The 13,238-nt window shown below is 34.2% G+C and overlaps 1 protein-coding gene across 1 annotated transcript; it reads right to left on the minus strand.

Moving 5' to 3' along the window:
* Positions 1–1,093: 1,093 nt before the first annotated feature.
* Positions 1,094–4,029, minus strand: LOC107913281 (BTB/POZ and TAZ domain-containing protein 4). Its single transcript, XM_016841822.2, has 6 exons — positions 3,599–4,029; positions 3,135–3,462; positions 2,571–2,707; positions 2,075–2,396; positions 1,687–2,003; positions 1,094–1,571 (listed from the first exon to the last, which is right to left on the minus strand). Exons 2-6 carry the CDS (start codon positions 3,399–3,401, stop codon positions 1,433–1,435), a joined length of 1,182 nt encoding a protein of 393 aa, XP_016697311.2. The 5' UTR covers positions 3,402–3,462; positions 3,599–4,029; the 3' UTR covers positions 1,094–1,432.
* Positions 4,030–13,238: the final 9,209 nt, after the last annotated feature.

Consider the following 13,238-nt stretch of genomic DNA (forward strand, 5'->3'; position numbering starts at 1 on the left):
ACTTAAATTATAAATTTTCAACCATTTATTTTATGTAAAAAAATTTAATCGTTGAATATATATATATTGAGTATTGTAGATCGATATGATAAAGATATCAGATCGGTTTTAAATTTTGCATGCATGACAAATACAATTGTATCAATAAATTTAACAATCGAATCATTAAAATATTAACCACATAAAAAATATAAAAATACATAAATCAACTTTAATTCTATACCGATATAAATAGATCATTCTCCTAAAAGAGTAATTTGGAATCCTAAAATTAAGGTTTTTTAATGTAAATATTATTACAAATAAGGTTATTGTGTGGCTCAATAACAGCAATACAACGATGCCATACAGCATACATAAATACAACATTGACACCACAAATTACAGAGTGGAAACCTGTAGAGTGACTTTCTTTAAACAAATCTTTCAATAGCATAGGAGGCCTTAGATGGATTCTCAACCTAGCAATCAATCGTACACCCTTTTTTTTTAATTTTTAAAATTAAAACTAAATTGATAAATTTTGTAGATGTTATAGACTAAATTTATTAAATTTTTAGAATTCGAATTAAAATAATAAATTCTGTAAATATTATGGCTAAATTTATTGAATTTATTAGATTTAGGATTAAATTGATAAAATGTGTAAACATTGAAATGTTAAATTTGTTACTAGGCTAATTAAAAAAATCCACATCAGCTTTCCATTACTCATCTAACGACAACAAACTAGAGAGCGAATAAAATATTTAATTTCAAAAAGTTAAATGATTAAATCGAAAAAATTGATAATTTGATGGCCAAAAACATGGTTAGATGACTATCTTTTGTAGTTTACTCAGAAAAATTATATTATATAGATATGTCCAAATATATGAGTCTCAAAAATTAAAGGAATATTTTAAAGAAAATAAAAATCTGACTAAAACCATTTCAAGAATATGTCCCTCATTCACCAATATGGAAATTAGAGTAAAATTTGGAAAAACTATTTTTTTTTTTTGTAATTTCACTAGAACAAATTGAAGTATAAATTACAAGAATAAACATAAATACAAAATTCAACTAATACAATATATAATGGACAAAAAAATTGGACAAAACCCACACACAATATATATGTTAATATTTTTTGTACAATTAAATATTTACAAATGAATCAGAGTTAGATATATACAATGATCGGACTATTTGTTTGGCTCGATACATTCAATTAGTACAAACCAAGCCTTGGAGATGTATTTTGTGATTTTGTTTTGAATTTTATATTTAATAATATATTCTTATTTAAATTTAATTATAAATATTAATATAAAAATACTTTTAATGTTTTTTTTAACAGTGAACCCGACTCGGGCTCAACTTGAATTCGAGGATTAAAATTTTTTAGAATGGATAGGCCTAATCCAGAAATAAGAGAGGTGGATATTGTTTATGGTGAAGAGTTGGAATTAGAGGACACAAAAATTGGTGCACCTCCAATTCTCTTTGTTCTTAATATCCTTTTCACAAGTATTTTCCACTTGATTTCGTCCTTCTTGCTTTGTTTCCTGATCTTCTCCTTGAGGTTCCTGAATTGGAAGGTTGGGTTTCAATATTGACAAATATCTTATTTATGCAATTGGTTATTTAAGAGATCAAATTGGCATCAACCATTTCGTCTTAAATTTGGCATTTTAAAGGTACCTGCACAAAGGAACTCGGCACGAATTTGAATCAATGCAGAGACGGGAATGTAACTCCAGTAGCTGCCACATTCTTTTGCAATGAATGCAGCCGCCAGGGACTCTCAACTTGCAACTAGCAAAATGGCGAACAAGCAATTCTAACCCTTTACAACAGTCTCCATAATCGCAGGGAGTTTGGTGTTCTTTCAAATCCTTGTCATGTGGTCCAATTGTCCTGCAACCATCTCTGAATATGTGAACAAGAGCCTCCATTGCTTCACATAATTGAAGGTAGATCCTCTGCTCATTTGATTTCCTGTTTTTCTCCTTTTGCATCTGCAAAATTTGCATTTAGAGATTTAGGTCAAAGTGCTAGAACCCAAGGTTACAAGGGGAAGTAGCCTTACCATGATATCCCTCTCATGTTCTTCATCCATCATGGATTCAAGAAGTTCTTTTTCAAGTGCTGGATTGCTCTTCTTCATTGCTTTCCACCCTTCAGTTTCGCGAACTGCCTTGCAGGTCATTACGATCATACGGTGAGTGATCAGCGTTAGTCGAGGCGCATCACACAGTAAAGAAAGCTGGAAGGCATCAACTACATTTTCTATAGTAAGCAAGCCATGCTCAAGTTGCTGTTCACAAACTCGCTTCAGCTGAGGAACAACATATGTGTGTGACATCACCAACAATGGCAACACAAATTCCTTCATTTCTTCTTTCTCATAACTACAGATCAAAACCAATAACAATTAGCACATCCCGGCATGAATGCATGATGTAATGATCTCAGTGACACTGACAACATGTTCAAAGTGTGAAGGTAACTAGTAATTGCCAAGGACTTACTGGCTCACAAAACTGAATTCGACCAAAAGTCTTCCAAGGCAAAAGAGAAGTTACCTGGAAGAGTACAAGAATCGAATGAAAGCCCGAACTGCATCTTGTGGAACACCATGGATATGGATTGAAATTGGTCTTCTGTGACCAAATCCTTTTGCTTGTTTCAACATGCCTCTTAGTACAGGAGAAGCCATGCCCTGTTAGAAAAAAAGATCCAGTGGAGGGATTTGAGTCAATAAATTTGTTCAAGACACCATGTCCAAATTGCTAAATAGTTGCTATTAGCTTTATTTTCTTCTACATTAAAACACTAAACAACTCGATCCCACAAGGATTAAGGGGGGCAAATGTGGCTTTCCTTTTGCTGGTTATGCTAAAAAAATATAACAACTTGCTCATGAACTAAATGAATCAATGTCGCGTTCCACCAAATGGGATTTCATTTCCAATATCTATCGTCTAAAACTGATATATAAAATTAAGTTGTATAACCAAACCATCAAAAAATGCCTGGTTAAATCAACAATGTACCGAATCGAGATTGTTCAAATAACAAGGGTATTGCTCAAAGCATAACGTCCATTAGTTTCACCATTAAAGATGGAAAAGACAAGGAGCGCTTACAAGAATATTAGAATGCGCACAGATGATGCCACCATTATCAGTTTTAATGATAACATCAGTTTTATAGCCTCCATCAAAGAGCCTATCCCACAAAGCCCTGGTTGCTGTCGCCGCACAATTGTTTCCTCTTATGGCTGACCCATTCTTCATTAGTGACCCCTTCCGCCTACAATTTGTAGCTGGACCAGGTAATGGAGGGGGCGCTGGAAAAACCTTATTGGCACCTTGACAAGTTTGCTTTGTAATAAATTCTTCCATCTTCCCCATTAACTTTCACTTTTGGAAGGCATTCAATGACAATCAAACTCAGGTTCTTTTTTTATTTGATCTGACAAAAGAATGAAATAGCAGAAACTTCGATGAGCAACACAGAATCACAAGTTTCAATTTGCATATATATAGAAACATGACCAAAATTAAGGATTAATGAAATCTAAAACATCGGTTTTCAAGAAAAATCTCACCTTTTAATCTAAATCAAAAGTGTCTGGGATTTGGAAAATGCAGAACCAATAAGAAGAATTAACATGTTTCCGTACAAAATCTCCAACGAATCTCGAAGAAAATGAACTCTTTTTAATTATATGAAAAAAAAAAGCAAGAAAAAGAGAAGAATGGATATGGCAACGATCTATCAGTTCCTCCGCCACTGCCGCCGCCACCAATTCGGGTGCAGAGGCCGGAAAAAAGGGGAACCGGAAAAAACCGCCAAGGAATTTAATATTTAAAAATAAAAATAAAAATAAAATCAACATTTATGTGCGCGTATAACTGCACGATTCTGCTTGCTCACTTCACGCGCTTGATTTCAATGAAAAAAAATGAATGGTTTTGGACAAATTCCGTTTTACTTTTTACAACGGGTGGTCGGGAGCTTTTATTTTAATGGTTGGTTGCTTTGGTTAATTACGTGGACGGTGTGGGGCGGGAGCAAATAATTGTTCTACACAAAGCCGTTTTGCCCTTACTTTTGTGCTTCATTTGGGGATTTGATTCCTCCTTAGGTGAAATTAATTTCGGTAAGATTGGAAATAATAATAAATTAAATATTATATTAATGAAGTTACAATCAACAATAAAATATAAGAGTGATGAAAACATAACTACTAACAATATTAAATTAAATTTTATATACTTAATAAAATAAATTGATAGCAAGATAAATTCGTATTTTTAATATATTTATTTTTGGCTAATTATCAAATAAAATACTATTAAATTAGATTTTTCTAATCAGAAATAAAGTTTGTGTGTTGAATTCAAACTCTTACAAAAAAGGGGGTTAAATTGAAACAAAAAGCAAAGCGGAGGGCTTGATTGAAAGATTAAAGATTCAAAGATGATTGGATAAAGATTAAAGGGTTGAAGTTTTTTTAGTGGCTAGAAAAAGATTGAAGGACTTTTGATATTGTTACAACTCTTTAATTAGTTTAAATTCTAGTTTAAATTTAATTTTTAAATTTTAAATTATTTAGTGATAATATTTAGAATTATTTAGTAATAATATTTAAGAAAAATTTAGTTAAATTTTAGCACTAAAAATATGTATAAATACTTAGTGGTTACAACCAATTGAACACACTTGCCTTTGACATTCAATAAAATTTCTTATTTTTTTCCTTCCCCTCCTGCGTCAGTTTTCTATACTGTTGTTTCATCACTTTTTTTTTCTTTTCTTTTACTTTCAGCTTTTTGGTTTAATTACCTTCCAAGGCCATTTCTCTTTTCATCTTTCAAAATTCCACAAAATCACTTTCAAAGCGTAATTTTTTCCATGATTAACTAAATCCTTTTTAGCCTTAGCCCAATTATCACTTCGAGAAAGTAATCGTGAGATATAAATCCACACTAAAGACTTTGCAATTTGGTATTCGCTATCTCTCCGGTATATAGGATAGTACAAATTCGTCCTTCAAAGTTGATTTGATTTCAATTCAAAAAGCGCACGTTGGATTGGAATCGCTTGGCGTACTGTTGGGAAATTGAGTCGGCGGTGCTATATTCAAAATCCCGTGAACAAATTGACGTGTTCAATTGGAAAAAGCTAGTTGGATTCCGTCAAGAGAGATAGTGATCGGATTTAAACGACCCACATGGTTGAGGTCATTAATTCGAGTTGGGATTTTCAGATAGCAAGGTTGTCGAAGTCTTAAATTATGGGTACGTGCCACGTGGTTGGAAATTTGACAAGGGTCGATTTGCAGGTGATACCAGGATCGACTATGAGAGGAAGAGTTGGGGGTTTGAGGGATCCTAGATTGCTATGACCAGCATATTGATTGGAAAGGAAAATCTATTTCAAGGATCGATTCAAGATTGGAGTATACCAAGGCTAAGGCTAAGCTTAAAAAATATTTTATTTATCCATTTATTTTATTTTCTTAAATTATTTTTTTTATTTTTGAATATATTTTTATTTTATTTACTTTTCGTATTTCCTTATTTTATTATCTTAATCATTTTAAAAACCCCATTTTTTATTTTTTTCAACACTACTACGCACAAGTTGTGGGCACGACTGTGGCCGCGACAACGAATCTGGTCATAAGAAAAGGCGAAATTAGATAACCAGTTCCTGTGGATTTGACCCTATTACTCTATATTTCAATTTATTGTTATATTTGTCGTAGGAATTTATATGTGATGGTTTTGACACCCATCAAATTTTGGCGCTATTGTTGGGGATTGGTGAAAATTTCTAATTTTTGTTTATTTTCTTTATGACTAGGTTAGAATCAAAGACTTTAGCATTTAAACCGGAGATAAAAAAGTTGGCTCGAACACTTCGAAGAGAAGCAATTCGGTGCGATAAACAACCACAGCCTAATTTTGAAGAAAGTCTAACACCGAAGATATTTACTCATCCGAAGATTCAGACGGCATGGCAGATCAAACTATACGCCAACTTGCAGCTGCACCAAATGAACATCAACCGCTATGCATAACTTATTCGGCGGGTGAAACACCGTTTGAGTTAAAGTCAGGATTAATACATTTATTGTCTACTTTCCGCAAATTGAAAAACGAGAACCCCCGTACTCATCTGAAAGAGTTCCACATGGTTTGTCTATCCACATGGTTTGTCTAAGCATGAAACAAGGAGTAACTGAGGATCAAATAAAACTACAAGCTTTTCCTTTTTCATTAGCTGACTCTGCTAGAGAATGGTTATTTTATTTACCTCCGGGATCTGTTAATACTGGGACTGATATGTCTCGATTATTTCTGGACAGGTTTTTCCCAATAGCTTGAGCAGCAGAATTAAGTAGGAGTATAGCCAGAATACAACAAAAAGAAACAAAAACACTCTATGAATATTGGGGGCGATACAAGAAGTTGTGCGCAAGTTGCCCACAACATGACCTATCTGAACAGTCACTCTTATAGTATTTCTACGAAGGGTTACTCCTAATGGAAATGAAGAGGATTGATGTTGCTAGTGGAAAGGCTATTGTGAACATGACTCCCCAAAGAGTTAGGGAATTAATTTCAATTATGGCTACAAATTCCTAACAGTATCGACCACCTATGGAACCTACGAGAAGGGTTCATGAGCTAAGTACTCATTCCATAGTAAATAAGATTGATAAACTTACTAATGCTGTTAAAAATATGCTTACAGAACAGACAAACCCAGCTCGGTTGCGTAGGATATGTGCGAAGCCTGACTATCCTACCGACTCATGCCCGATTTTACTTTATGATGCAACTGCACAAGTAAACACCGTTGGGAACTTCTCAGGGCCACCTCAAAAGTGTTATGATCCATATTCAAGCACGTACAATGCGAGGTGGAAGGATCACCCAGACTTAAGCTATGGGTTGAACCCTCAATACAATCAACCATATCAACAAAGGCCACCTTCGCCTCCATAGTATCAACCTCCAAAGTCATCACTCGAAACCATAGTAGAAAGGCTAGCCGTTAGCACTAAAAGTTCCAACAAAAGACTGAAGCGCATCTTCAAGAAATGGATCGGCAAATAAGTAAGTTAGCTCTTACAGTTAGTCATTTGGAGAACCAAGAAAAATTACCATCTCAAACCAAGCCGAACCCACGTCCAAATGCAAGTGTTGTGATCGTAAAGGATGAAAAAGAATCAAAACTAGAGCCAGGCATGAGTCGTGACCACGACGTTGAACTGGAAGCCGAACCAGCAGCCACTGAGCCAGCTCCTCATAAACCATCTGTTGTACCTCTCTCATACCTTGGAAGGCTCGCCCAAGTTAAAAAGGAATTAGAGGAAAAAGAAATCCTTTAGACATTCCGAAAGGTAGAAATTAATATTCCTTTACTTGATACTATTAAACAGATTCCACGCTATGCAAAATTTTTAAAAGAACTGTGTACCGGTAAAAAGAAGCTCCAAGGGAATAAATACGTGAATGTGGGAGAAAACGTTTCTGCAGTGCTACAAAGGAAAAGCCCACCTAAGTGTAAGGACCAATGTATGTTTTCTATATCCTACAAAATAGGTAATATTCCAATAAAGAAAGCCATGTGTGATTTAGGAGCATCTATTAATGTAATGCCTTTATCTATTTTTAAATTGCTAAACACGGGTCCTTTGAAAGAAAAATAGTGGTTATTCAATTGACAGACAGGTCATGCATATATCCAAGAGGGGTGCTGAAAGATGTTCTCGTAAAGGTAAATGAATTAATTTTTCCTGCAGACTTTTACATCATTGATATAGAAGACGACCACTCTAAAAATGCTTCCGATATTTTATTCTGAAGGTCATTCCTAAGTACTGCACATACAAAAATTGATGTTCGTAGCGGAACCCTCACTATGAAATTCGATGGTAATGTGGTAAAATTTAATGTTTATGAGGCGATGGGTCAGCCCAACACAATGTCGAATATTTCTAGCGTTGATATTATTGAACCACTAACAAAATTTCATTTTGAGTATCATGAAGAGGTTGGATTACAAATTGTACTTTCCAAGAGTTTAGACCTCAATATGATGGCTAAATTGGAGGAGATAATGACATTCAGAGAAGCGATTTGGGAAACCGTTGTTCTATTGGAGACTCCTCAATTCCCTAGAAGCTGAGGTAAGTACTTTGAACTTTCTCATTCTAAAACTAAAATTTTGCCTTCTATTTTGTAGGCCCCTAAGATAGAGCTTAAACCATTGCCGAAACACTTGAAGTATGCCTATTTAGGTAATGGAAACACTTTACCAATAATAGTTTCCAGTAAACTCTCCGGATTAGAAGAGGAGAATTTAATTCGAGCCTTGAGAAACTACAAAGGGGCTATCGAATGGACGATTGCCGACATAAAAGGGTTAAGTCCCTCAACTTGTATGCATAGAATACCTATAGAAGAAAACATATGCCCAAAAAGAGAAGCTTAAAGACGCTTTAATCTACCAATAATGGAGGTTGTCAAAAATGAAGTTCAAAAGCTACTAGATGTCGGAATGATCTATCCAATTTTCGATAGTAATTGGGTCAACCCAATTCATGTGGTCCCTGAGAAAACCGGTATGACTGTAATAAAAAATGCAATAGGAGAATTAGTTCCCACTCGGGTCCAAAATGGGTGGAGAGTCTGTATAGATTACAGGAAGTTGAACTCTTTAACTCAAAAAGACCACTATCCACTTCCTTTTATTGATCAAATGTAGAACGTTTAGCAGGAAAAACTCACTACTGTTGTCTTAATAGTTATTCAGGTTTTTTCCAAATTCTAGTGGTACCAGAGGACTAAGAGAAAACAATGTTTACATGTCCCTTTGGCACATTCGCCTACAGACGGATGTCGTTTGGACTTTGCAATGGGCCAACCACATTCCAGAGGTGTATGAAAAGTATATTTTTCAACTATCTTGAGAAAATAATGAGGTATTTATGGATGATTTTACAATTTATGGTAATTCTTTCAATGAATGTCTATCAAACCTCGTTAAAATTTTAGAGAGATGCCTAGAATTTAATCTAATTCTTAATTATGAAAAATGTCATTTTATGGTAGATGAGAGATTGATTTTAGGGCATATTGTTTGCGCTAAAGGGATCATGGTCGATAAGGCCAAAACTGATTGTATCAACTCACTTTCATACCCTACAATTGTAAGGGAAATTCATTATTTTCTTGGTCATGTAGGCTTTTACAGGCGCTCTATTAGGGATTTTTCTAAGATTTCGTGACCGCTCTACAATCTCTTGCAAAAAGATAAAGAGTTTGAATTTGATCAAGCGTGCAAAGATGAGTTCGATACTCTCAAACAAAAGCTTGTTTCAGCTCTTATAGTATAGCCGCCAAATTGCGACTACCCTTTCGAGCTCATGTGCGATGCAAGCGACCAAAGTGTAAGAGTTGTCCTTAGGCAAAGAATTAGGAAGGAACCTCACGTCATATCCTACGCCTCTAAAACACTAGATGCTGCCTAGAGTAATTACTCAACTACTGAAAAAGAATTATTAGCTATTGTTTTTGCTTTGGAAAAATTTAGATTAAAGTTAATATTTTTTCTGACCATGCAACGTTGAAATATTTGATCAGGAAAAAAGAGACAAAACCTAGGTTAATTTGATGGATTCTTCTCTTACAAGAATGCAATCTCGAGATCAATGACAAAAAAAGAAGTGAGAACCTAGTAGCTAATCATTTGATTCGAATTCATTTCTCAAAGGATGACACACCTCTTAAAGATGACTTCCCGAATGAAAATCTTCTGTCAGTTCAGATAGTTTACCCATGGTTTGCAGATATAGTAAATTACCTCGTTACAAGTATTGCTTCTTCCAACTTATCACGTTCTGAAAAGGATAAGCTTAAAAGAGACTTACGATATTATATTTGGGACGATCTATACCTATGGAAACACTACTCTGATCAGGTAATTCGACGTTGTGTCGCAGAAGCTGATGTACAATCTATTCTTTCTTTTTGTCATTCTTATGCTTGTGAAGGGCATTTTGGTCCTAAACGCACCACACATAAGGTACTTGAATGTGGATTATTTTGGCCATACATATATCGTAACGCTTATTTATTTTGCAAAACTTGCGAGAGATGTCAAAAAGTGGGGAATTTAAGTCGGAAAAATAAGATGCCCTTAACACCTATACATGTATGCGAAATTTTTTATGTGTGGGGTATTGATTTCATGGGACCATTTGTTTCATCATTTAATAATGTTTGCATTATTCTGGCTGTAGACTATGTATCTAAATGGGTAGAAGCTAAAGCTACCCAACATGCCGATGCTAAAATTGTAGTGGATTTTCTAACGAATTCTATTTTTTCCAGGTTTGGCACACCTAAGGCATTAATTAGCGATCAAGGAACTCATTTCTGCAATAAGGTAATTGACACTCTACTGAAAAAGTATGGGGTGACACAACGTGTGGCCACGGCTTATCACCCACAAACAAACGGTCTAGCCGAAGTTTTGAACCACGAAATAAAGTTAATTTTGGAAAATACCGTGAAACCAAATAAGAAAGACTGGAGCTTACGTTTAAACGATGCATTGTGGGTGTACTGTACTGCTTACAAGGGACCCATAGGAATGTTCCCTTGCCGACTCATATTTGGTAAACCGTGCCACCTTCCAGTTGAGTTGGAACATAAGGCATTTTGGGTAGTAAAAAGATACAACATGGAGTTAGATGCCGCAAGTAATTATAAAAAATTAGATATTCAAAAGCTTGAAGAGATCTGACGTGACGCATATGAAAATGCCCAAATTTATAAAGATAAAATCAAAGCATTTCATGACCAAAGAATATCTCGCAAACAATTTCTAACTAGTCAAAAAGTGTTACTTTACAACCCAGCACTGAGAATTTTTGCAGGTAAGCTTCGAACCAAATGGCTTGGTCTTTTTGTTGTTACTAAACTATTTCCTCATGGTGCAGTCAAAATTAAAAATGAGGAGTCCGAGAAATATTTGAAAGTCAATGGACAAAGGTTAAAACCCTTTTACGAGAATTTTCAAGTACACATGGTAAATGAATTATTTTTCGAGGGGCCGAATGATTAAATTTTTTAGGTTGTCGAGTAACGACGTTAAACAAAAGCGCTTAATGGGAGGCAAACCACATTTATTTTTATTTATTTATTTATTTATTTTGAATTTTAGTTTAGTTTGGGAATTAAATAAAATATTATTTTAATCCATTTGATCGTGCTGTTTTCCAGGAGCAACCACCTTCAGTTGTAGACGAACAACTTCATCGCATTGAAGCTCGCCTTGAAATAATGGAAGCCAACATCTCAAACATTCTCACTGTTCTACAAAGTGATCACTTCCATTGCCCTCTAGCCCATTAAGTATAAACGGAGAGTACCCTTTCTTCATTCATATTATTCTTTTTACACATTAGAGGCAATATGGGCTAAGTAGGGGAAATTTTGGATCATGCCATACTTTCTTTTTGCATGTGTTTTGTTAAGAATAATTTTTTAATTCGTTTCGAAAATAAACCTCTAATTCTTATGTTTAGTTTACTTAAATAAGTGGGTGAATCATGAATAACTATTGCTTGTATAATCAATGAATATATTGTAGAATTGAAAATGTTATGCATTAGTTGATATTTCATGAAAATTGTTGCTTTTGTTGAACTTGCCTAATGAAAGTACTCATTTAAATAAATAAATAGCTTGGTTAAAAGTGAAGATTCAGAAATGTGACCAAGTTGAGTAACAGGGATGAGGTGCTTAGGTTGTCATCTCATTTCGCGTCAAAAGGTTTGGTGACGAGCCGAAGCTTATAACACTCTACTAATCAAGCTACCTTGAGAAATAAATCGATTAGGGACATGTGAAACTAAGTAACCGGGGTGAGGTGCTTGAGTTGTCATCTCATTTCGCGTCAAAAGGTTTGATTATGTCTCGAATTCGTTAAAAATAAAGAATTAAATAAAGAGAACGTGCCGAGTTGAGTAACCGGGGTGAGGTGCTTGGGTTGTCATCTTACTTCGCGTCAAAAGACTTGACTACGTTTGAAAAAAATAAAAATGTATATAGATATAAATAAAAGCATATATTGAGTATGACCGTTTTGCATGTTTGATTGAGCCTAAATTTAGTGAAATAGTTTAGCTTGACATACTATTTGAGATTTTATAAAATGCTTATTGATTGAGTTTAGCAATTGTTTATTTTTGATTCACCTAATTGTTTGATGTATGCTTAACTAAGAAAGGGGGTTTAAATTTTGAAAAGTATTGACAAATTATTTTTCGTGGATATCATGCTTGAGGGCAAGCATCGGCTAAGTAGGGAGGAGTTTGATAACAAGATAAATTCGTATTTTTAATATATTTATTTTTGGCTAATTATCAAATAAAATGCTATTATATTTGGATTTTTCTTATCAGGAATGAAGTTGGTGTGCTAAATTCAAACTCTTACAAAAAGGGCTAAATTGGAATAGAAAGCAAAGAGGAGGGCATGATTGAAAGATTGAAGATTCAAAGATGATTGGATAAAGATTGAAGGGTTGAAGTTTTTTTTTAGTGGCTGGATAAAGATTGAAGGATTTTTTAAAATGTTACAACTTTGTAATTAGTTTAAATTCTAGTTTAAATTTGATTTTTAAATTTTGAATCATTTAGTGATAATATTTAGAATTATTTAGTGATAATATTTAGGAAAAATCTAACTAAATTTTAGCACTAAAAGTGTGTATAAATACCTAGTGGCTACAACCAATTGAACACACTTGCCTTTGGCATTCAATAAAATTTCTTATTTTTTTCCTTCTCGTCAGTTTTCTATATTGTTGTTTCATTCCCTTTTTTTTCTTTTCTTTAACTTTTAGCTTTTTGGTTTAATTACCTTCCAAGGCCTTTTCCCTTTCCATCTTCCAAAATTCTACAAAACCACTTTCAAAGCATGATTTTTTTCATGATTAACTAAATCCTTTTTAGCCTTAGTCCGGTTATTACTTTGACTAAGTAATCGTGAGATATAAATCCTCACTAAAGACTTTACAATTTGATATTCGCTACCTCTCTGATATATGGGATAGTACAAATTCGCCCTTCAAAGTTTATTTGATTTCAATTCAAAAAGCGCGCATTTGTTAGAATTGTTTGACATACAGTTGGGAAGTTGAGTCGGCGGTGTTGTATT

Source organism: Gossypium hirsutum, chromosome D11 (genome assembly GCF_007990345.1).
Source record: "Gossypium hirsutum isolate 1008001.06 chromosome D11, Gossypium_hirsutum_v2.1, whole genome shotgun sequence".
NCBI lineage: Eukaryota > Viridiplantae > Streptophyta > Magnoliopsida > Malvales > Malvaceae > Gossypium > Gossypium hirsutum.

Excerpts from the sequence above, each read along its gene's own strand:
- LOC107913281 (XM_016841822.2), bottom strand. The coding sequence starts at position 3,401 with ATGGGGAAGATGGAAGAATTTATTACAAAGCAAACTTGTCAAGGTGCC. Across the intron at positions 2,708-3,134 it reads GTGCGCATTCTAATATTCTT|GGCATGGCTTCTCCTGTACT; the intron begins GTAAGCGCTCCT and ends TTTTTCTAACAG. Across the intron at positions 2,004-2,074 it reads AACATGAGAGGGATATCATG|ATGCAAAAGGAGAAAAACAG; the intron begins GTAAGGCTACTT and ends CAAATTTTGCAG.